The sequence below is a fragment of the Diabrotica virgifera genome, chromosome 5 (genome assembly GCF_917563875.1).
Source record: "Diabrotica virgifera virgifera chromosome 5, PGI_DIABVI_V3a".
In the NCBI taxonomy this organism is placed as follows: Eukaryota; Metazoa; Arthropoda; class Insecta; order Coleoptera; family Chrysomelidae; genus Diabrotica; species Diabrotica virgifera.
In genome coordinates, this window is record NC_065447.1 from 145862269 (window position 1) to 145888981 (window position 26713).

At 30.9% G+C, this 26713-nt stretch overlaps 2 protein-coding genes across 2 annotated transcripts; both read left to right on the forward strand.

Annotated features, from left to right (window-relative positions):
- The first annotated feature begins 93 nt into the window (after positions 1 to 93).
- Positions 94 to 25370, forward strand: LOC126884479 (transmembrane protein 218-like). The gene is made up of 3 exons (XM_050650421.1): positions 94 to 380; positions 448 to 650; positions 24782 to 25370. The coding sequence occupies exons 2-3, from the start codon at positions 450 to 452 to the stop codon at positions 24935 to 24937; spliced, it is 357 nt and encodes a 118-aa protein (XP_050506378.1). The 5' UTR covers positions 94 to 380; positions 448 to 449; the 3' UTR covers positions 24938 to 25370.
- On the forward strand, positions 24930 to 25370 carry LOC126884477 (thioredoxin, mitochondrial). The gene has a single exon (XM_050650418.1). It carries the CDS (start codon positions 24930 to 24932, stop codon positions 25317 to 25319), a length of 390 nt encoding a protein of 129 aa, XP_050506375.1. The 3' UTR covers positions 25320 to 25370.
- Positions 25371 to 26713: the final 1343 nt, after the last annotated feature.

Here is a 26713-nt window from a genome sequence, read left to right on the forward strand (position 1 = left end):
GGAAGACTGTGTGTGCAAAACGTATTACATACCATTTAAGAAATAATATGTATAATTTAAGCGATAATATATATTAAAATGGAATTTACGTGAATTTAAAAAAAATATATATATGAAAAATAGTTTGTTATAGATAACTACAACCAACATAAAACATTTTGTTTGCAATTTTATTTAAAAGAACCTTTTAATTTTTAATCTTAAGGTGACCTTGAAATTTAAATAAAAAAATAAGTTTTGACACTGACTGGCCTGACTTTCTTTATCGTAATTCGCTAATATTTTTAATTTGCGGACATTTTAATAATAACGAAAAAATTACAATAATTTTAATTACCCTCTTTAATTTGTTTACCTGCAATACAACAGAAGTTACCATGGTAAGATGTAGCTTACAACATAACCTTTTGCAAAATTTGAATTTTGAATAGGTACTTACTTTTTTAGGAATGACTACGATTGGAAATGTAGGAATAGGCCTTTTTATTTTAATTATACTTTGGATAATAACATTAGTTGTGTTTATAGTGAGTATCAAATTACAAAGCAATATTTCCTGGATAAGTTTAGGTTCAGCCACTGCTATTACCATTATACTATTAATAATTCCCACTGATAAGGGAATTCCTTTGGAAGAGTCTGAAGTGTTTGTAAGTAGCTACTAACGCAGCTTATAATGTTTTAGTCCATTCACTCATGGTAAAATATTTCAAAACCTCTGAATTTTAAAGAACCGCTTCCCTTGACATGAAATGTGGCATACACATAGCTAACATGTCAAAGAAAAAAGGGATATTGTACCAATGTGTGCTTTTGCCCTGGGGGGTGAGTACCACCTCTTCTTGGAGGTGAAAAAATATATGTTCAAAAAAGCCCGGACGTGGATAAACTACATATTTATAAACTACAGTAGACTCGCGATTATCCGAGGTAATTGGGACCGTGACTACCTCGGATACCGAAAAACTCGGTTAACACAGAAATCGGTTATATTGATAGAAAAACACGTAAATAACCATAACTGTGGATATTTTAATGACAAAACTAATACAGTACTGTCTACAAAAAATAAAAATATTTATCTTATCAATATTACTGTTTAAAAAAGTCTTTGATTGATTTTTGAGTAAGATTCAATCCTCTTTTTGAGGCGGCAATGTTGCACCGAGGTTGAAAGTTGTAACTCAACAGCTATGACTTTTGCCTCGGTTAACCGAGGGGCTCGGATAACCGAGACTCGGATAATCGCAAGTCTACTGTATATTATAATATAAACTATTTGTCATAATAATGAAAATATAAAATTTAGATACACGTAAAACTACAACTATAAAACACAAACATAAAAATAAAAAGAATATAAATTATTTTCAAATGATGAAAACTGACTACAGTGGAACCTCGATTATCCGTCTCTCTATTAACTGTCACCTCTGTTAACCGTCAGGGTCCATACCTACAGAAGTTATATTGACTACATAAGTAAAAATTTAGTCATCAATTCATTTTGTTTGAGCATTGCGATAAGCCAAACGAAATTTGTTGAACATACAGGTGCAGTTATGCCACTACCGCATTTTTTATGTAAATAATTTTTGTTCTTATTCAAGGCTCTGTGCTTTTAGAGTTCTATTTTTAGAATCACAATCTGAAAATAAAAATGCACAGCACAATAATTATAACAGTCAATATCTGTGTGTCACCATAATTAAATTTGATTCAAATTCGAACATTGATTGTGTCACAAGGGCCGGTTGTTCGAACGCTAATCAACAATGATCACTATCAAATATTTAATTACTGTCACCAACTGTCAATGTCAACTTTGATTGGGTTGCTGAAAACATAATTGATTATAATTATGAGATCAGTTAATCAATTAACATAACAATTATTAATATAATTGATTAACTAATTTCATAATTGTAATCCATAATTATGTTTTCAGCAACCCAAACAAAGTTGACATTGACAGTTGGTGACAGTAATTAACTATTTGATAGTGATCATTGTTGATTAGCGTTCGAACAACAGGCCCTTAGTCGTTTGATCAATTAAGTTTTTAACTTTAATCAATTAAGTTTTGTTAATGTTCTGTTAACCGCCTTTTCGATTATCCGTCATACCCTTGGTCCGGTGCCCTGACGGATAATCGAGGTTCCACTGTAATTCTTTATTTATTTATTTATTTACGGGTCTCCCCAATTTAAAAAAAAAAAAATATACATATATAAACAATAAGTAGAAGTAAAAGTAGTATTGGTAAAGTCCAGTAAAACAGTAAAAAAACTAAAAATAAAATAAAATGAATTAAATGAAAGTGTGACAGCATAAAACTGTAGTAAGTACATTACAATAAAACTAAATTTAACATACACACAATCCACGTTATGCAGTGACAATACATAATAATATAATATAAACTGACATTAATCAACTAACTACAGACAATAAAAAAATTAACAAATTACATAATACAAAAGCATTATCCATGGCAAAAATTAACAAATCCACTGAAAATATAATATTAAATATTAAATATTAAACATAAGTGCTGACCGGAAAAACTGATTTTAGTTGGTTTTTAAATACTCGACTGGAAGAAGAGAATAAATCGATGTCCAAATCATTCAGGCGACTTAAAGTTCTATCTATTGGTGAGTTAAGACCATAGTTAGTTGAATGATGAGGTACATGGAACAAGTTATTATTTCTCAGATTATGGTTTGGAATATTAAAGTTTATTAATTTTAATAAATCAGGACAATTGATTTCACTATTTAATAGTTTATAAATAAAAGCTAGATCATTTATAATTCTACGGTCTTTTAAGGAGTGCAAATTGAGATCACTACGGATGATGGTATAGTTGTGGTTTAGTTCAATAACATTATATCCCAATCTGTATGCTGCAAATCTTAAAAACTTATTTTGAACTCTCTCGAGACAAACAACATGAACATTATAAAATGGTGACCAGACAATAGAGGAGAATTCTAATATAGATATAACCAATGATGAGTAAACAGCCTTTATTGTATTAAGGGAAAGATCAGCACAACTGCGAAGTATATAACCCAGTACTTTTGAAGCCTTTGCTGTCACATAGTTAATGTGATCCACAAACGTTAAGTTTTCATCGAATATTACTCCTAAATCCTTTACTGTTCTAACATAAGAGAGCGCTTTACTGTCGATGACATATGATGATTGATATTTTTTTGCAACTTTGTGGAAGCTAATGAAATGACATTTATTAATGTTTAAAAAGAGTCTGTTTTTGTTACACCACTCAACTAAATTATTGAGATCGTTTTGAAGGAGACTACAATCTTCATGATCTTTGATAGATCTGTAAATCTTCAAATCATCAGCAAATAGCAAGTACTTAGAGTGAATAAAACATTCACCTATGTCGTTAATAAACAGATTGAACAGAAGGGGCGAGCAATGAGCACCTTGTGGAACTCCAGATTTTATTTGTATTGTATCTGACATAAATGAACCCAGTTTGACTTTTTGTGTGCGACCTATTAAATAGCTATCAAACCACTTTAAAAGCTGATCGCTGAAACCATATGCCTTAAGTTTATGTAGCAGTAAGTAGTGGTCAATCCTATCAAAGGCTTTTGAAAAGTCTGTGTATACACAATCTACCTGACATTTTCTTTCCAGATCTCTGATAATAGATGTTTCATAAGATAGTAAGTTTGTAGTTGTGGATTTCTTGTGCATAAAGCCATGTTGATAATTATTTATTAATTGTTGACAAGTAAAACTAATATGGTTATAAATCAACTTATCAAGTAGTTTAGGAATGGTCGATTGTTTAGATATACCTCTGTAATTTTCTATATTTTCTCTTTCGCCAGATTTAAAAATTGGAATTAAATGGCTAGTTTTCCATTTATCAGGAAGAATGCCTAATTTCAATGATAAGTTATATAGAACAAACAATGGTTGAGTTAGACTGTAAGCACAGTTTTTCAAGAAAAAATCGGGAAGACCATCCGGTCCAGCTGTTACATTATTAGAAAGTTTTGACAAACCATCGAAAATAACTTCCGCTGTCAAAGAATCACACTTTATAGATGAATAATTATTAAATGTGTCATGATAACTTACATCCAGGGAAGAAACATAAACTTCAGAGAAGTAAACAGCAAAAAGTTCACTTATCTGATCACCATTCACAGCTTTTTTATCAGCTAGATACATATTATTAGGAACATCATATAGATTATTTTTTCGGCTAAAAAATCTCCAAAATGACCTGGGATCGGTATTAAAATTATTTTCAAGGTCTTTTTTGTAATTCACAAAACATTCTTTAGATAAAATATTACATTGACTACGTAACTTTGAAAATTCTATGTAATAACAGCGATTGCCAGTATTCTTGTAATTTTTGTGAGCTATTTTCTTTTGGATGATTAAATTTCTCAACTCAGCATTGAACCACTTTGGGAAAGTTGATACCTTACTTTTCTTTTTGGGCACAAAAAGATTTAATGCCATACTCATAATATGATAGAAATTGTGTACTGCAGTATTTATGTCATTTAAATTTAAATACTTGTGCCAATTGATAGGTCCCAAATAATTCTGTAAGCTAATATAATCAGCGTTTCTGAAATCATAGTAAAATTCTTGGCACAGTAAATTATTTGTAATGCCCGATATAGATAAATCAAAGGAGTATGGTTTGTGATGGGTAGATTCAGAAAAAATAGGATCTATTGCAGATGAAACTAGAATACTATCCACATTCGAAAATAGTAGATCTAAAAACTTATTATTAGAGTTAGGAATAGTAATATGCTGTTTAAAATCAAGAAAAGCATAACATTGTGCTACACTAGAAATGTTTTCATTCATCTGAGATGGTGATATATTATTTAAATCGGAAGTTATATTAGGCAAGTTAAAATCACCAAAAATATAAAAGTTGCATTTATTATACTGAATTCTCAAATCTTCAATCGTTTCAACATGTGATAGATAACAATTATTTGGACTGTTAGGAGGAATATACACGCCACCAATGATAAAATTAAAATTTGAAACAGAACAAGATATAAATAACTGTTCCACTGAATTGTTTATGAGGCTCATTCTAAAAGCTTTTATTTTTCTATGAATAAGTATCAAAATCCCTCCACCTCTACTTTTAGTACTTGAAAGATTAGATCTATCACATCTGAATATCTGATAATTAACCAAATAAAGTTCCTTATCTAGGAAATCATCGTTCAACCAACTTTCAATAATGACAAATATATCAAAGCAAGAACAATTAACTGCTGCAGAGAAATCAGATAATTTTGTCCTTAAACCTCCTACATTATGACAGTAGATTTTCAGTGTATTGGAAACTTGTGGAATGATCATTTCGAGTTTTTTTGCTGATTATATTTGGTTATTTTAGGCTCACCATTAATATACCTTATAACTAGATCTTTCTCACCTTTAGATTTCCTTTCTGCCAATTCAGTTTTTAACTTATTTAAGATGTTTTGTTGAAGACGCGTGAGGTCAGCACTTATGAAAATATGTCTATCACGGCTTACATTATATTTATTTTTTAACACATCAAATACATCCTGGGGTCTTGAGAGCTCCACCTTTACAGAACGATGTCCATTTTTATTTTTCTTGCCAACTCTGGTTATCTTAACAATACTTATTTCATCACTGGAGGCTTCACTTATGATTGAACGCACAGTTGTAGTGTCATTTGGGGATTCTGGCAAATTAAAGATCATAATGTTCCTAGCTCTAGCATTACGCTCTTGAATTTCATTAATTATAGATTCATCATTCGAAATTGACGGTGTAGTAGTTAATTGTGGTATAGAAGTGTTTTTGGCTTCAATACTTTCCTGAAGATGTTTCACCTCTAGGCGTAACTCGCTGACGATTTTGTATAATTTAGGTACAGCTGCCATGCCCTCCAAACATTGCTGACAGAAATACTTCAGTTGACGACTGTTCTTTAGGTCCATGACTCTCAGTTCCGAAGCCGAGAGTTCCGTGCATTTTCGATGTAAACTCCTTTCACAGCTATCACAACTCAGTGCATCCTTGGAGTCACTGATGTCTTTGTCACATTCTAAACAATTCATTGCCATAATTAAATGTATGAAATAATTGTATTGCGAAGAACGTCGGTCGTAACAGTAGCCACTTCCAAAAGATAAAATTAAAAGTAATAAATAAGTACTTAAAGGTTAATGATATTTACTGAATTTTTCTTGATCATTAACCAGTTTGTTTATAAGAACCACTTTTTGTAACTGTTATGGTTTGGGAAATAGTAATATCACTTATTTCAATTATTTCACTTATGATGCCAACCTACTGAAAACAAATTGCATTATATTGTAGGTCTCAATCCCAGCAATATTTTGATATTAAAATCACTAATTAAAACGAAAAATTTCCACACAAAAACTTAGTTTTAACAAGAACACATTTATACAAACTACTTATTGTTGCTGTCGCTATCACCATATATGGTGATAGAAAAAGTTAGTTAATTCTAACTAACTTTTGTTCTATAGAGTTTTTTCATAAGTCAATACTTTTTGAGTTATTCTATTTGCAAATCAATATGTTCATTTTTCAACAAAAAAAGACAGTTAGATGGTTTTTCGCAAATACAGTAGAACCCTGGTTATCCATGCTGCGGATTATCCGTGCTATGATTTTCTATTACTCAAGTTGCACTTTTAACGTTTTATCAAAATAGCGTCATTGTAAATCACTCGACGGAAACTCTATACGCCGAAAGAGAGACTTATAATGAAAGATTTATTTTTTCTATCTTTTATGGTCAGTACATATTATTATTTATTTATTATTTATTTACGGACCGAAGTCCATTAGTACATAATACAATTAAATTAAAATGTCACACAAATTAGAAAAATAAGATCTAGTAGGTACAAAATTGGTAAATACATAACAAACAATAATAAAGAATAAAATTACTTGCTCTCATTTAACAATTGAGAGCTAGAACATTTTGAAATTGACAAATACAACTTATCCTAGAACAAAGACAATAACAGTAACAGTAGTTGACAAATCAGTCTTGAAATTAGAACATTAAGTTAAGTATAAATGTAATTGTGTGGAAAACGCAGTAAAGTCGTTCACAAAGAAATCAATTTGCGGAGATAATGTGTTTGCTAATTTAATAGTTTTAGAGAGATAGGAACTTGAACCATAATTTGTGCGGTTAATGACCTCGTGGAAGGTGGTCACAGAACGGGTGGTTCTTGAAGGTACATGTAGACCAATTTTATTTAAAAGTGGGATACAGAATTTATGACCATGAATTAAGTTATATAAGAAGCAAAGATCTTTATGTTGACGACGACTCTGTAATGAGTCAAGTCGAATAATTTGCAGTAAAGACTCATAACTTTGACCAGTGAGATGCATCTTATAAGCATAATAACGTAAGAATTGACGCTGAACTTGTTCGATTTTATTAATATGACAGTTATATTGAGGTGACCAAACACATGATGCATAATCTAAATGTGCTCTAACCAAAGAACAATAAAGAAATTTTAAAGAACGACCAGTCGTAAAGTCATAGCTGCATCTTTTAAGAAAGCCAAGCATCTTTAATGACTTAGAAACCATGCTATTAATGTGTAGGTTGAAATTGAAGTTAGTATCAAGAATAACACCCAGATCTATAACTGAGTCAACTAATTGTAACCTGGTGTCCCATATAAAGTAAGAATTATTCTCAAAGTGTCTTAGTCGAGTAAAAGTTATAGCATGGCATTTGTTTGCATTTAAGTCCATACCATTAAGTGAGCACCATTCCACAAGACCATTAAGATCTGATTGCAAATTGTAGTGATCCAAATCAGAGGTAATTATGTGAAATAATTTAAGGTCATCAGCAAATAGAAGAAATTGAGCAAAATTGAAGTTTTTATTTATGTCATTTATAAATAAATTAAAAAGGATAGGTCCTAAGTGGGAGCCTTGAGGTACACCCGATGTAACTATAATTTCATTAGAGAAATAATTCTTAATACGAACTATCTGCCTTCTATCTAATAGATAATTTCGAATCCAACTAAGCAGAGGATCAGAGAAACCCAACTGTTCGATCTTATGTAACAATAACGTATGGTTGACTCTATCGAATGCCTTGGAAAAATCTGTATAAATCGCATCTACCTGTTGTTTACTTTCCAATGCTTCATTTAAGAAGGAGGTATAATTTAACAAGTTCATTTCAGTTGATCTCCCCATAACAAAACCATACTGTTGTTCAATGATTACATTTTGTATAGTAGGCTTAATTTTGTCACATATTAAACTCTCGAATAGTTTAGGTATAGTATTAAGGATACTAATAGATCTGTAGCTCTGTACCCTGCTTCTATCTCCATTCTTGAATATCGGTGATATAAAACTAACTTTCCAAACGGGAGGGAATTCACTCGTTTGTAATGATTTTTGAAAAATAAAGAATAAGGGACGAGCAAGATTAAAACTACAGTATTTCAGTAAATTGGGTGGGATTCCATCAGGCCCTGGACCCTTATGTATGTTTAGCTGGGATAATTTGGTATATACCTCTGAAATAGATAAGTCACAACCAGTAATGTTGAAACTAGTGTTAGCCCTTGCACTATTTGGAATAGGACATTCATCCTCACTATATACTGCAGCAAAGTACTGAGCAAACATCTTGGCTATGGTAGCACCATCGGAACTGGTTTGGCCATTATGGTTTAAAGTGTTCGGAATGCTATTATTGTTCCTTTTAGAATTTACGAACCTCCAGAAGGTTTTAATGTTACTAGGAAGTGTATGTTCAACGTTTGCTACAAACTGATTGTATGCTTGACCTGATAAGGACTTGCATATCGACCTCAATCTAGAAAATTCATTATAGTCTTGAGGTAACCTGGTGTGTGTGTGTATATGTATTGTGTGTATATGTGTGTTTCATATGTATTATGTGTGTGTATATGTACTTATGTGTGTGGAGGTGTGAGTCCTCCATCTGATACTGTGTATACCAAAAAGGTAATCTCGTTTTTGCTGAATTGACACTTTGCTAGATTTATCACAACGCCAAACTGCTTTGAGCCTTTCGAAAATTTCTTCCAAATACGACATATGCTGCTCTTCGGATTCTGACGCAATGAGAATGTCATCGATGTAGGCGTAGGTGAAGTCTAGACCACGTAAAATCTCGTCTATGAAACGCTGGAATGTCTGTCCTGCGTTTCGTAAACCAAAAGGCATATATAAGTACTCGTACAACCCAAATGGTGTGGTAACGGCGGTCTTTCGTATGTCTTCGGTGGCTACTGGTATCTGGCTGTATGCTCTCACTAAATCTATTGTAGAAGAGAAAATTGTCTTACCAGCTAGCGACTGACCAAAATCTTCGATGTGCGAAATTGGATATCGATCTGGAACTGTTCTTTGGTTTAGACGTCGATAATCTCTGCAGGGATATCACGGTCCTTTTCCAGTTATTAAGCGAGGTGACAAGACTTTTGTCGTCCGTGTAAATGGAAAAGAAACAACAATTTCCATAGACAGATTGAAATCGGCGTATGAGCTTCACGAAAGTATTAATCACGAGACAGAAAAATGACAGTATCCAGCAAAACAAACAACAGACCGGAGAGAAAAGCAAGATTTACCGGAAGTTACCAAGAAAGTGTCGGTTCACAGTGAATTAAGTGATTTTTCCTTCTCCTCGTATAAACTTTGCATTGTTTTTTTTTTCCATTTTTCAATTTTCATTATAATATGTATAGGTATATTATGTATTATCTATCGTCTACATTTTTCAATTTTCATTATAATATGTATATATTATGTATTATCTATCGTCTTGGTCACTCGGAAGGGGGTATATAGCATTACGCTATAATTACTATTTCTGCTAATTTTATTTTTTCTTAATTTTTAATTATTTTTTCTCAAAATCGAAACGACGTTAGTCATTCAAAATTCACATGTAAATAAAAACGGAATGTATCCTTCACCATCTGCTTTTCGTTTGTGTGGTGTAACAAACTGCACCCCCATAAATTAAGTACTAGAGCAGACAATTGTGTCAACAACTCACTAATGCATTCAAGGGCGTTTTCTTAAAACTGCAAAAGTATACGCCAGACCTAAATGATTTATTGTCATCTGGTCAGAGGGAAGAAACATAAACAGATTATCGTTGTGGTTTTCTTTTTAGTCACGACACAGCTGGTGAATGATTCACACACCAATTGATCGGCTCTTTTCTGAAACCTAAGCGCAATACCTTTTTGTACCAAAATAAATAAAATATTTACCGTTCGTTTTATTACATTCATTTCAATTAATTCCGTCAACATCACCACTGGGGTATGTGTTATACATAAAAGATACATGTTCGGATTATCCGTGCTTTTCAAATATCCGTGCCACCTCCGGTCCTGAGGAGCACGCATAATCGGGGTTCTACTGTAACTCAAAAAGAAAGTGAATTGGTCATTTCGAAAACAACAAGTCTATATTTGAGGTAAAATGACTTTTTGACGGCATGATGATTTCAAGATTGAAGTCAACTATTTCGAATGAAAACAATGCAAGTTAATGTTTAACACGTTGACAGATAGAATGTCTATAGACGTCTAATTTCCATTGATGTAATGTGACACAACGTCTATAGACGTTGCATTTTTTCCTATTCTACTTTGCAAAATACATATAGTGTCACAACACTTGCTTATACATTTGACGCACTGTCCGTCAATGTGTTAAAATAATGTATGGCTGGTCGGTATGTTTTTTGTTCAGTTTAAAAACAACATATTATGTTGATATGGATAAGAACATAAATATGATGTATGAACATAAATATGATATCAACATTTAGGGGTTTAAAACATATGAAATATTGTTTAGTTTGTTGAAAATGTAAAATACATATAGACCTGGATCCCTGTACCAAAAAAAAGTTGATTAATAGCAAGCTGAAAATTTGTTAATAGCTTAACGGTATCTAGTCGGATAAACTTTGATGTATGGGAATACTGGAACAGGGGAAGTTTTAATTGTGGAACAGGTTAAAAATTTGGAACGTCAGACTACAAAAACATTCCATGTAATTTGTCGGACAGAACTTGCAATTGATTTGTTACCATTTCATTAAACTCTCATGCAAAAATCAGACTGGTGTTTATCACCAACTGGGCATTTTAATGAGTGGAACACGAAGAATCTGTCAAATGATAGGAATTATATTGGTGATAAATAGCAGTCTGATTTTTGCATGAGAGTTGAATGAAACGGTAACAAATCAATTGGAAGTTCTGTCAAACAAAATACATCGGGCGTTTTCGTAATCTCACGTTCCAAATTTTGAAACTGTTCCACAATTAAAACTTCCCCTGTTCCAGTGTTCCCGTACATCAAAGTTTGTCCGACTAGACACTGTTAAGCTATTAAAAAATTTTCAGCTTGCTATTATATGTATAGTGATTGTACACCCCGATATGGGGCTAAGTCACGAAAGCTTTCTAGATCCTATTTCTTGGGAGGATCAGTCCCTTTTGCTTATGTTATCTTCTTAACGATTTCTCTCCATTTTTTCCTGTCTCTCGTTTTTCCTCACCATTCTCTGACTCCTGCGTTTTTTAAGTCTTCTTCAACTTCTTGCAACCATTTCTTTCTTCCTCCTGGATTCCATTCTATCATAGCATATGTCACTGCTTCATCTCCTGCCCGCCAGATGTGACCTGACCATCTAACTCTGCATTGCTCTATTTTAGTCACGATATCTTCTTTCCTAATCTCTGCATTTGTTCGGCTTCTATATTCATTTTGCTCTGTTCTGATTGGCCTCAGTATGGTTCTCATGATCTTTCTCTCCACTTTTCTTAAGTTTTCTTCATCTTTTTTAGTCATCATCATTGTTTCTGCTGCGTATAATAATATTGGTCTAATTATGGTTCATCATTGTTTCTGCTGCGTATAATAATATTGGTCTAATTATGGTGTTGTACATTCTCATCTTGGTTTTAATAGTAAGTATTTTGCTTTTAAGTAGTGTTTTATTTGCAAAATAAGCTTTATTCGCTGCCAATATTTTTGAAGTTATACTTCTTTAGGCATGTTGGGAGTAAATTTATATGTGCGCGAATTCATCAAAAGTCTTGGTCCTGGGCGCAGCTTAAACGTTATATATGCGCTGTGATTGGGTAATTACAATGACCTGTCAACAATTGTTCAATATGTCGGTTATTTTATTAATATGTCAATGGTTATGGGTAAACAAATGTTGTGTATATTAGTTTTTATTGTTGTGAGGATACAGACAAAAGCGAGTTTATAATTGTAGTGACTTTTTAAATGGTTTTTAAAAGCAACAGGTAAATGTTTCAGTATTGTAATAAGTAAAAAATTACATAGGTACTTACCTATTTGGAAAATGTACCTACCTAGTAGGTAATGCTTTGATTTACATAATTTGATTACCAACAAAATTTCTACCAATCTTCATCTAATATATTCTAACAATAAAACACTGAAAACGTTTGTTTTCTATACTTCCACAAAATTTATTACAACTAAGTGACTACACCTGTTTCGGCAGAGTGCCTTTCTCAAGTGATGCCGAAACAGGTGTAGTCACTTAGTTGTAATAAATTTTGTGGAAGTATAGAAAACAAACGTTTTCAGTGTTTTATTGTTAGATAAAATGAACTTCCATCAAGTAACGGTCGAATCCATCAATTATCTAATATATTGTTTTCTTACTCTATGTTTTGTTGTATTTTAATATTTTAATTCCACAAAAATCAAACTAATTATGATTAAATTCAGAACTGTCAAACAGTAAAACGTTCAGTTGCCCTATCTTCCCACATGACAGATATGTGTAATTGGGTAAATGAGTAGAGGCTTCAATTACAAATAAAATGCGCGGGTTCGAATCCCAATGCAAGTTTTTATTTTTTTTATACATTTTATGATTGTAAGTAGGTATATTGTTTGTTATATAATTTTTTTTCTTCAGAAAATGCGTATTTAGTTAAAATTTTTACCAACAATTATTATTGTTCAGAAATCATTTCTTTGTGACATTTTTCAATGTGTTTGTGTGCGTTTTATTCTTTTATTTTTTTAATTTTTGGTATTGTTTTAATAAAATTTTTTGGAAAGTTAGTGAGTATTAAAATTAGTTTAATATTTAATTAAAATATAAATAAACTGTTTAAAGTACATTATATCAATTTCGTTGAAATCACATAATAGAAGTATAACTTCTTACGTGCGTACAAAGTACACACACATTCTTTTTTCTTTTATTTCTGGTATTCATTCACCCGTTTTGCTTAGTGTCACTCCCAGGTATTTGAAATGTTCTACATCTTCAAACTCTGAATTTCCTATTTTGGTTTTTCCTTTTATTGCTGTTTTCCCTAGTCTTAATATTTTTGTCTTTTCTTCATTTTATCTGAGTCCCATTGTCTCCTCTTTCTTTTTTATTTCTTCTAGCATTTCTTTCATTATGTTTCTGTTCATTGCAATAATAACAATGTCGTCTGCGCAGGCGATTATTTGTCCACCTCTTGTTCCTAGGTTCCCTTTGTTTATATTTCGTAGTACATATTCTTAAACTAGATTAAACAGTGTCGTGGATAAGGCATCTCCTTGTTTCACTCGTTTATTTATAATGAATTCATCTGTCTCGCCTCTTTGCGTCTTTATGCTAATTTTGGTAGTTCTCATTGTCATATTAATTAATTTTCTAAGTTTATGTGGGATTTTTAATTTTTCCAGGGCAATCATTAGTTCTTTTCTCTTAATCGAATCAAATTTCTGTTTGAAGTTGATGAATATCATTTCTAATTCTAGTTTGTATTCATTTGCTTTTTCCATTATTTGTTTTATCGTGTGTATAGCATCTATTGTCGATCTTCCTTCTGTGAATCTACATTGGTATTGTCCCACTCTTTTCTTCGTGATCTTTGACAATCTTTTTCTTATTATTAATTGAAGTCAATATCTTATACATACGTTGTGCTTAGTAATGTTATTCCTCTATAATTTTTCACAAATTTGTTGGTCTCCCTTTTTATATATTATTACCTGCCCTATCTCCCAGTCCGCCGGCATCTTCTCTTCCTTCCATATATTTTTCAATAGTGATAGTATTTTTTCCTTCAGTTCCTTTCCTCCATATTTTATAAGTTCCATGTTAATTTCGTCTTTCTCTGGAGCTTTTCCATTCTTGCTCCTCTGTATTACTTCCTCGAGTTCATCTATTGTTGGCTCTTTTGTGACTTCAATGTGTATTTCGTGTGCTTCTTCGTCCACCGTTTCCTCTTCCTCATACATTTCTTCTCCATTGTATTCCTCCGTCAAGAGTTCTCTGTAGTGATCTGCCCATACCTGCTTATATTCATTGTCTTCTACTATGACCATTCCCTCTTTATTTTTATTCCGTTTGTTTTACCTGTATTTTTTGGCAGCTTGCTATTAATCAACTTTTTTTTTGTTACGCGGGATCCAGGCCTAATACTCATAATACATCTAAGTTTCTATGCATTTTGACTGTTTCTTGCTCAAATAAAAGAAAGTTTTAGTGCCATTAAAAATTATGGTTCATTTCGAAAACAACATAAGTGCACAAAAGTAAAAACTTCATATCAAAAAAAACTAAGTAACATTTTAGCCTTTTTGTTGTATACCTACACCATGATTCATTTCAAAAACAACATAAGTTCACAAAATTAAAAACGGATCGGTACGTATTTTCGGCTGCAATGCTATTCAAATGGGGATTCATTTTTTTCGAATCCTGAGAAAACTAATAAGTAGTTTTGAAAAATTTAAACGCAGAATGAAAGATCACGTTATTAGCGAGGGCCGAAAGTCCCTGAGAACTTCTATAATGTTTATTTTAATAAGTTACAGGGGTGAAAAACTAAGAGAAAATTTAGTGTGATTTTTAATTTCAAATATATCATTCAAAATAAACTTTTTATTTATTCTAAGGGACTTTCGGCCCTCGGTAATAATTTAGTCTTTCATTCTGCGTTTAAATTTTTCAAAAATATTTATTGGTTTTTTCAGGATTCGAAAAAAATAAACACAATGCCGTGGTAATATTTTTCAAATCTATCTTTGTCTTACAACGCACTCAGCCGAATATAATATTGTCAGCATAATATATTGTCAGTCAGACACTGACAATCAGTGACAATTTTAAATATTTGACATTGCATCGGGAATATGTTGAGTTATTGATTAAACATTATTGAAATATAGTGTATTTGATAAATAATTGATTTAAGATGTGAACTTAATAAAAAGTTATTTATTGTGTATTATTTGTGGAAGATCCAAGCAGAGAATACATCAGGATAATATATTCTGTGATCCAAGTATTTTGTTGTTAAAGATGTTCAAAATTTAAGCGTTCCATAACAATATATTATTAACACTTTGGCTACTGTGTGTACCATTTCTGGTACACAGTTGATGTTTACCAGAAACTGCGTGTACCAAATTTGGTCACATGAAATGGTAATGTTTCAAGCTGTGTGTACATTTGGTGAACATAGTTCTGATGGTTTTAAATGCGTATCTAGGTTCCTACAGTTTACTGCTAAATTCTGGCGAAGCAGTTTGGGACTTAATCAACAGATGGCTGTACTATGACCGATTTTTTAAAATTATGGCGGAGCAGTTTGAGACTCCTTCAGCAGATGGCATATTATGGCCATTTTCTGACTTACAGAAACTTGTTGTTTGTGCAATATTAGTCTTGTGTGTTTACGGTTCTAAAATTAGTACTTAAAATGTCAAATAAAAAATTAAGTGATGCTGAATTACGTGAAATAGCCGAGAATATGAGTGAAATGGAGTATGAGTTTATTAGTGAAGATGATGATGATGATGCTATGGATATAGATGATCCAAATGATCAAGATTCGTGTTCTTCTTCCTCTAATTTAGAAATTAACAGTGATGGGCAAGAGTTAGAATTCGAATCTGATCTAGAATCTCTCAACAACGATTCTGAACCTGATAATTTTTTAAATAATCCTAATCCTAATATCATTTGGAATAATTGTGCAGGTAATATATAAATTAGTATTCACTTTTATAGTTTTGAGTTTATAATTTTGTAGGTAATTTGAACACATTTACTTTCACGGAAGATTCAGGATTCTCCCAAAGTTTTTTTGCACAAAGGGAAGGAGATCATCCAATTCATTTTTATAAATTATTTATTGACAACGATATCTTATCACTTATTGCCGAGGAAACCAACAGATATGCTGAACAGAAAATAGTATCAAGAATTACAAATGAAACAACAAAAACAGCATTATTGGGACAATGGAGAAACACAAATCAATCTGAAATTTTTGTTTTCTTAGGTCTTCTAATATGGATGGGTTTGGATCGTAAACCCACTTTGAAAGATTATTTTAGCACCAATATGCTGTACAAAAATGAAATTGGAAAATTTGTTCACATATCCAGGATAAGGTTTGAGCTTCTTTTGTCCAATTTGCACTTCTCAAACAACGAAATTGCCTCAGATGATAGGCTCAAAAAATTCCTTCCCTTGCAAAATTTGTTAATCAAGAAGTTCCAATCAGCATATACTCCTGACAAGAATGTGTGTATAGATGAGACGATGATTCCTTTTCGAGGACGACTGAGCTTTCGCCAATATATACCGGGGAAGCGTCACAAATACGGTGTGAAATTATTTAAACTATGTGGAGTGAAAGGTTACACATACTATTTTAAAATTTATACAGGAAAAGAGCAAACACCTAATGAAAAGCCAATTGGTACAAAAGTGGTGCTACAGCTTATGGAACCACTTTTACATTCAGGTCGCGTTTTGTGCACAGATAATTATTACACTAGCGTGAATTTAGCACACGAACTTCTGTACAAAGATACACATTTAATAGGCACACTGAGAAAACACAGGAAGCATAATCCAAAAGTAGTAAGTGAGGCTAAATTAAAAAGGGGTGAATTAGTCATGAGACAGAGTAACAGTAAAATCATAATTGGAAAATGGAAAGACAAAAGAGATGTCATGTTTCTCACTACGGAGTCTGTGCCTGAAATAGTGGACGTGCCAACAAAAAGGGGTGTCGTGAGAAAGCCTTCCACAATCGTGCAGTATAATAATGTGAAATCATTTATAGACGTCTCTGATCAAAAAGCATCATATTCATCAGCAGTGCGTAGGGGTATTAAGTGGTATAGGAAAGTTTCAATTGAACTTTTGGTTAACACATCTATTATAAATGCACATACTGCATACGAGGCTATAACAAACAAAAAGATAAGTATCACTAAATTTAGAGAAGAAATCGCCTCAGAAATTTTTCGTAATCAAAATATTCAGATGAAAAATTTGGATGATCGTCGTGTTAACCAAGAAAGAAATCACAAACTTTCCGAAGTGGAACAGAGAGGTCGTTGTACAAGATGTTATAAAAATAATAGTGCTAGAAATGAACGTAACTTTGCTATAAAAGAAACAAAACGTGTTAAAACATCTTGTCTAGCATGCAGTGATAAGTTTTTGTGTACCAACTGCTTTTTTGACACTCATTACTGTCAAGCAAAAAAATGAACATTGTGTCCAAAAATGGTACACGTAGTTTCTAAGAAGATAATTACGCATTTATTTCTGCCACAAACTGTGTGTACCATTTTTTGACACGGCCCTTACACATGATTTTTTTTCAAAAAAATACCTAAATGTTGATATTTACATGTTTTTAGTATTAAATATTGTGAATTTTACCAAAATATAGTTTCAGTTTCTGACAAAAAACTTCAAATTTATAGCCAGTAGCCAAAGTGTTAAAAAATCACTTTAACACTTTTCCTCTTTTCTCGATTGAGTATTAGTCTTTGTTGTACAAATAAATTATTACAATCACTGAATACATAGTTAGTGAAAAAATTATCACATTTATTAACTGAATTAATAATTTCCAATTATAAAAATAACAGTTATCCAAGAACATTCAAAACCCATCTCTTTAAATTAATGATGACATTTTCAAGTAGAATGGCATTCTAGTAATGTTTACATATCCATACCAGTGTGAATTTTACTACACGTAATTTGCCGTGTAAAAACAGAAAAAGTAGAGATACACGTAAAATATTTGCGAATTATGTACCCATAGCCCACGGTTCTTAGACATTACTACGGTTGCCTAAATCGACTAACCAATGAACATTAAGGGTGAGATTACATCACGAGAGTTTACTGTCATTTGAATCGTAATACGATTTTTTTCGAATCCTGAGAAAACCAAGTATTTTAGAAAAATTTAAACGCAGGATGCAAGATTACATTATTACAGAGGGCGGAAAGCCCCTTAGAATAAACAAGCAGATTCTATTGAATGAAATATTTGACATTAAATATCACACTTCTCTTTTATTTTCAGCCCTGTAACTTATTAAAATAAACATTATAGAAGTTTTCAGGGACTTTCAGCCCTCGGTAATAATGTAGTCTTTCATTCTGAGTTTAAATTTTTCAAAAATATTTATTAGTTTTCTCAGGATTCGAAAAAAATTAATACAATTAAAACACATTGAGAATTTTGACATGCGTCAAAATTTTGCATTAACTCAATGTAAAATTCTGAACTGTTGAATTCCAGCTTCCCTAATAATTGTTGTACATCAAAAGACATTAGAAACTATTTGTAGAGGATTGAAATCTGTATTGGAAATAACTGTTAAAATTGGTCTACGTAATTAAACATATTCCAAAATTTTGTAAAAATGTAATACATCTTAGTTTTCAGCCCAAACTTAGGCCACACACAATGCAATAATGTTCACATTTTTGAACTGTCAATATTTTTATTGTATCATCTATTGTTTAAAAACAATACAGTTGATAAGATAACCTCAGTTGCGGAGAAAGGATTAATAATAAAGATTTTTTTATTCAGTCAATGGTGTGAGCACTGTCAGTTAAATAGTAACGTGTGGCCTTACTTTTACACGTATACCTATTGTGGCAAATGTATCATATTTTTCAAAATTTTGGAATGCATTTAAATCGTAGAACAATTTTAACTTTTGATTTTAATACATATTTTAATCCTCTACAAGTATTCTCTCATGACTTTTGATGTAAAATAATTAGGGAAGCAGGAATTCAACAATTCAGAATTTTACATTGAGTTTCCTATGGCCCTTTTTACGATTCACCACCCGGTATAAGATAAAATGTGTACTATTTGTCTAATTATTTCATAATAACACAAATAATACACATATATACACAATAACACACATTCAATGAACGAAAATCATTTAAAAATATGGGAATGTAAACTCTTGTGACGTAAAGTCAAAAATATAAGTCTCCCCACCACCGTCGGACAAGACAACCGTAATAAAGTCTAATAACCGTGCCCATAGCCTTAAATATTTAAAATTGTCACTGATTGTCAGTGTCTGACTGACATTATCCTGACAATATTCTATTCGACTGAGTGCGTTGTATGACAAAGATAGATTTGGAAAATATTACCACGGACATTGTGTTCATTTTTTTCGAATCCTGAAAAAACCAATAAATATTTTTGAAAAATGTAAACGCAGAATGAAAGACTAAATTATTACCGAGGGCCGAAAGTCCCTTAGAATAAATAAACAGTTTATTTTGAATGAGATATTTGAAATTAAAAATAACACTAAATTTTCTCTTAGTTTTTCACCCCTGTAACTTATTAAAATAAACATTATACAAATTCTCAGGGACTTTCGGCCCTCGCTAATAACGTAATCTTTCATTCTGCGTTTAAATTTTTCAAAAATAGGTACCTACTTATATAAAACCACTAACCCCTAACCACTAACATGAAGTAAAAAGTAACTATATGGTATACAGCCAACCTAGGGAACTTCCCTTTTAGTTTATATTTATTTATTTATAATATATATTGTAGGTATATAAATATTTGTTAATATTATATTTATTTATATTGTAACAGTATATTGTATTCAAAATGACCGATTCAAGAAGTATTTTATCAAACAAATATTGTTAGTAAAAATATAGCTTATAAAAAACTGAAAAAAGATGTATAAAGTCTGTAGACCGAATAGAAGCAGAATTGTAGCTAATGAAAAGTAGGTTCTTATTCGACAAATTTCAAATCGAATATTTCAACGGGAAATAATCAAAAGATTTCAGGGAAAACTAATCACAACATTTTTAAAGTATTTAAAACAACCTTTATTTTTGTTCTTTTTAAGTTTCTAGCATCAAAGTAAGTAAGTTTTAAACGCTCAAAATAAAGTTGGTCTCTTTTTTTTTGGTAAAAAAAAATGTGAAAATCACCCTCTAATTAACATCCCAAATGAAATTAATTGTTACCGCTTCACAAGTTACTTTACTTATGTATTGGCTGCTACTGTAGTATGTGGTCTACCGTATTTTAATTTTACAAATAATCCTAATACCATAAATAGTCTATTGATTATGTACTATAGAAAGGAACTACAACGTTAACGGGGTTTTATTATTTCATATGGTCAATAAATCTCTATATATGAAAAAACCGCGGAGTGCTACCATTTAAAGGGGTGCGTTTTTGAGAAATGGGTGAATTAGTCCCTGGGCACAGGTTACATTAGGGTGAGTTCTATGCACTTTTGGTAGAAACACGTCTACATAAAAATTGTTCCTGGTTAAATTTCCTATAAAAATATAACTTTTTAAAGTCAAAGATACTTTTCTTTTACTTTTAAATATATTCAAAAGACAAAGCACAAAGAAACCCAAAAGAAAGAAATTTTGTTTGTCCCATAACTTTTGTCCACGGGGATATAGGTATAGACATTGCTTCACAGAAAAAAAAACTTACATTTTTTTTTCTTTAAAATGATGTTTAGTAGAGGTCATTAGGATTTACAGTTTTCGAAATATGATTTTTTTAAATTCGACACACAGCAATTTTGCTTGTTATTTCGCAAATATTGTTCTGTAACTTTTTTCTACGTAACTTTCGGCATATGCAATGGTACATGTAAGAGGAATAGAAATCAATTACCTTTAAAATGCTCTACTGTATAATGTTGTACGACTTCTTTTAAAGAGGTTATCTTTTTTAAGACTTTATACTTTTAACGAGTTTTTATATTTTTTACGATTATTTTTTAAATTTCCCATTATAATTTTTTTTTTCTACATTTAGGTATATATTATACAGGGTGTCCCGAAAAAATTGGTCATAAATTATACCACACATTCTCAAAAATAGTTCGAGTGAACCTAACTTACCTTAGTATAAATGTGCTCATAAAAAAAGTTACAGCCCTTTGAAGTTACAAAATAAAAATCGATTTTTTTCATATATCGAAAACTATTAGAGATTTTTTATTGAAAATCGACATGTATCATTATTATGGCAGGAACATCTTAAAACAAAATTATAGTGAAGTTGGTCCACCCCATAAAAATTTTATGGGGGTTTTGTTCCCTTAATCCCCCCCCCATACTTTTGTATACGTTCCAATTAATTCATTATTGTGGTACTATTAGTTAAACACAACGTTTTTAAAACTTTTTTTGTCTCTTAGTATTTTTTCGATAAGCCAGTTTTTATCGAGATGCGGCTTCTTTTTTAATATATTTCCATCAAAATTTTATGGGGGTTTTGTTCCTTTAAACCCCCAAATGTTTGTGTACGTTCCAATTAAACTATTATTGTGGTACCATTAGTTAAACAGTGTTTTTAAAACTTTTTTGTCTCTTAGTCTTTTTTTGACAAGTCACCTTTCATCGAGACGTGGCTTCTTTTTCAAAAAATACCTAAAAATGTAAATTATAAATAAATTTTCAGATTATTAACAGGTCATTATAATCGTATTTAACCATATACAAATATGTGGTGGATTCGACAAATATTCAAAATATGTCAATAAACACGGGCTTAACGAAAAAGGACTAAGAGGCAAAAAAGTTTTAAAAACATTGTGTTTAACTAATGGTGCCACAATAATAATTTAATTGGAACGTACACAAAAGTTTAGGGGGGCTTAAAGGAACAAAACCCACATAAAATTTTTATGGGGTGCACAAATTTCACTTTAATTTTTTTTTTAAGATGTTGCTGCCCTAAGAATGCCACATGTCCATTTTTAATAAAAAATCTCTAGAGTTTTCGATATATGAAAAAAAATCGATTTTCATTTTGTAACTTCAAAGGGTTGTAACTTTTTTTGTGTGCACTATTGTATATAGGTAAGTGAGGTTCAATCAACATCTCCAATCTTCACCATCAGAGGACCAATGTTTTCGGGACACCCTGTATAACAAAAAAGAAAGCTTATTCTGTTTACTTTAAAATAGTGTATTATAAAAAATTCTAGGTTTATTTTTGAATAAGATATGCTTTTTCAAAATGTAATAAGTACTTGCAACGATTTTTGATTTTAGGATTATTTTTTAAATTCCTCATAACTTTTTTATGTGATTGTGTGTTATGATTGAATCTTATTTTTTATAGGTAATACTTTGGATCCACTTGATTCGGTCGGGCAAACTTAAAAATATGGATAATTCCAATATTTACTGTCAAAGCTCCAGCACCACAAACTTTGCTTGAAAAAATAGCCTGTAAATGTACCAAAGGATGTACCAAAAAACTGCGGTTGTAGAAAGATAGAAATTAGTTGTTCAATATTCTGCAAAGGGTGCATGTGCATGGGTACTAATTAGGGGAACTCTAAGATAACTGAGGTGTCAGAGGAAGATATTGAAGCTAATGCTAACGAAGAGATGGACTTTGATTTTGAAATTTTTTTAAATGTCAACGTTTGAATAATTTTAACTAAAGTGATGTTTTCTAAAACTAATGTTTATGTAATTTTTGTAAAAGAAATAATTTTAAATAATACAGGTAAAAAAATATCAAAGAATCACTCGGTTTCCATTATGTATTTAAATATAGATGATATACCATTTTAAAGAACAGAAAGTAAGCCCTCTTTATTGAGCAATATATAGTATATTCATGTATAAGAAAAAAAAGTTATAATGAGAAATTTCAAAAATAATCGTAAAAAATGTAAAAAATAATATTTTTATATTAGGTATTATATAATATATAATATGTAATATAATATTATATTATATATACTATATATAATATAATATTATATAATATATTATATATTAATATTATTTTATTTTTATATTATATTATAAAAAATCGTTAAAAGTATTAAACCTTGAAAAACCATAATCTCTTGTAAAAAAAGTCGTACAACGTTATACAGTAGACCATTTTAAAGGTAATTGATTTCTATTCCTGTTACGTGTACCATTGCATATACCTAAAGTTACGTAGAAAAAAGTTACAGAACAATATTTGCAAAATAACAAGGAAAATGCCCAAAATTACTGTGAGTGGCGAACTTTGAAAAATCATATTTCGAAAACTATAAATCCTAATTACCTCTACTAGACAACATTTTAAAGAAGAAATATGTAGTTTTTTTTCTGTAACGCAATGTCTATACCTATATTCTCGTGGACAAAAGTTATGGGACAAAAAACAAAATTTCTTTCTTTTGGGTTTCTTTGTGCTTTTTCTTTTGAATATATTTTGTAAAAAAAAGTATCATTGACTTTAAAAAGTGATATTTAGATAGTAAATTTAACCAGGAACAATTTTTATGTAGATATGTTTGTACCAAAAGTGCATAGAACTCACCCTAATGTAACCTGTGCCCAGGGACTAATTCACCCATTTCTCAAAGACGCACCCCTTTAAATGGTAGCACTCCGCGGTTTTTTCATATATAGATGTCCATTGACCATATGAAATAATAAAACCCCGTTAACGTTGTAGTTCCTTTTAGCTATCTTAGTTTGAATATAATCAATAGCCTAAAAGTGCCAGCAAAAAAGTCGTTACAAAGTGAATAAAACGCATAAATCGGAAGAATAATAATTATTGTTTTGATTTTGCAAATTGATACTTTGTCATATCAATCTACTACTTTAGTTGGGAATAAGCCACAAAATAGGCATATTTTGCACACTGTAATAGATAGGGACAGTTGACCTCATACTATAGTATCACCATGTATTGTTTATAAATATGATCTGTAAATTTCATCTGTTCAAAGTGCTTATTTGCACTTTAAAAAGTTGTGATTGGTTTTCCCCAAAAAGTGCTTAATTTTCGGGTTATTTTACATTGAAATATTTACTTTAGAACTAGATGAATAAGGACCTACTTTTTATTAGCTGCAACTCTAATTCTACTGGGTCTACAGATTTCATGCATACACCATTCTTTTCACTTTTTTATATGCTATATATGTCCTAAGAACATTTTTTAGATAAAATACTTACTTTTTGAGTCATTGAAAAATGAACATATTTACTTACAAATAACTTGAAAAGTATTGACTTAGTGAAGAAAACTGTATAGAACAAAAGTTGCATAGAATTGGTCAGTTTATCCACTTTCTGACTTATTTTGAACATATGTATATTTGTTCACTTGCGATAAGGGGTGAAACTCACCCCCAGGGCAAAAGCACACATCGGCACGATATTACTTTTTTTCTTTGGCATGTTAGCTATGTGTATGCCAAAGTTCATGTCAATCAAAGCGGTTCTTTAACACACTCAGCAAAAACCGTAAGTAAATGGACTACTACTAACACAGCTTATAAAATGTTTTTAATAATTATTTTTTAGGAAAAAGATTATTGTTTTGTTTACAAGAATCTTCTACTGGCAATATTGTTATTCAGTGGCTTACTTGGTTTTGGAAGCTTTTTCATTCTACATTGCACAGTTCCAGTGCGTCCAAAACCTATACATAGTGCTTATTTAGAAGAAAAATATGAATAAAATTGTGATATCTCTTTTGACTAAGAGAACTTTTTCCTCTAGTAATGTTCTGAAAAGAATAATTAACATAACAAACAATGATGAGTTCCTTGCAAAAGTTATGCATTCAAGTAACCCAGTTATAGTTAATTTTCATGCTGAGTGGTGTGAACCGTGCCATATTTTGACACCAAAGATGAAAGAATTGATTGAACCTAAAACTAATATAGATTTAGCTATAGTAGATGTAGAGCACAATGCTGAATTGGTAGATACTTTTGAAGTAAAGGCTGTGCCCGCTGTAATTGCTGTCAGAGATGGGATTGTGGTTGATAAGTTTATTGGTCTAGTAGATGCAAATATGATAGAAACTTTGATAGAAAAACTGGACCAGAAGTCATGATACACATTTTGTTGTTGTTAATAATTATTTTAAGTAAAACTTTGAAATGAATGACTAAAATTTGATATTTGTAGTGGTATGGCAAAAATTAGTAAATTCAAAAGATTGCATAAAATCAGTGGAATTTCAAAATAATTTAACAATGTCTTAAATATTTTACCTTACTTATCTTTAATATTTTAATTTATGTGTAACTATCTACATATTTTAAAACTAAAACACATTTTTTCAAAATTCAGACATATCACTTTTTGCTCCACCACTAAGTTATAAGTATCATAGCAATAGTTTTTTTTAAATCATGTATTTTTCCTATCCTGAATGTTTTCATGACGTAGAAGTGAAAATATATTCCTTTTTTTTAATAACTATTCATTCAGAAATTCCAACTCCCTTTGATTCATATACCATATTATAGTTTTCTTTGCACTCTAAAGCCTTTTTTATTCTTAATGGAAAAGACCACATACATAATTATTATTAAAAAAATATTACTTAATTATTATTAAATTAAAATATTAGGGTGATGCAGATAAACGGTCTATTCGAAATATCTCGAGAACTAAAGGCAACAGAATCATGAAAATTGGAATGAAGGGGTTTTGAAGAATGATCTATTTAATGAAAATATTTTCATCTATTTGCTACTTCCAGTTACACCGGAAGTTGCTTATAACTTCTTTTTTTTTAATGGGACACCCTATATATTTTTACATTTTTAGATTCTCCTCAATGTCTTCTTTCTTAAAGTAAGAGGTTGTGTAATGTTATACAGAGTAGTTTAAAAGATAATTACGTTTGTTTATTAATTTCGTATCAACTTTCACACTCTGTAGCAGTTTGACGTCAAAAATTATATTTATGTTCAGATGATTTTTAATATAGTATATTGTTAAAAATTATTAGTATAGCTAAATATTTAATTTTAGTATACAGGGTTGGTCGAAATTCGGAATGAGTATTTTCTGAGTTTTCTTAAATGGAACTCCCTGTATTTTAGTATTGTAATGAAATGATATTTTATGGTACTTTTTTATTTCTTAAGTATTCCCTATACCTAACTGCTTTAATTTGTGCTTAATTGTTAATCGCCCCCAACAATCTTAACTACGTAGGTATTTTGATAGCTCAATCATTATTGGTAATTGAAGGATCAGTCTAGATTAATATGTATTTATTTCCGAAAAATGATTTGTAATTGAATCTTTTCACGGCCAACCTAATAAAATTTCACGTAATTTTTGTTGCAATTAATGTGTGGCTTGAATCACCAATAACTCTTACATTAAAGCAGTTAGGTATAGGGAATGCTTAAGAAATAAAAAATTACCATAAAATATCATTTCATTACAATACTAAAATACAGGATGTTCCATTTAAGAAAACTCAGAAAA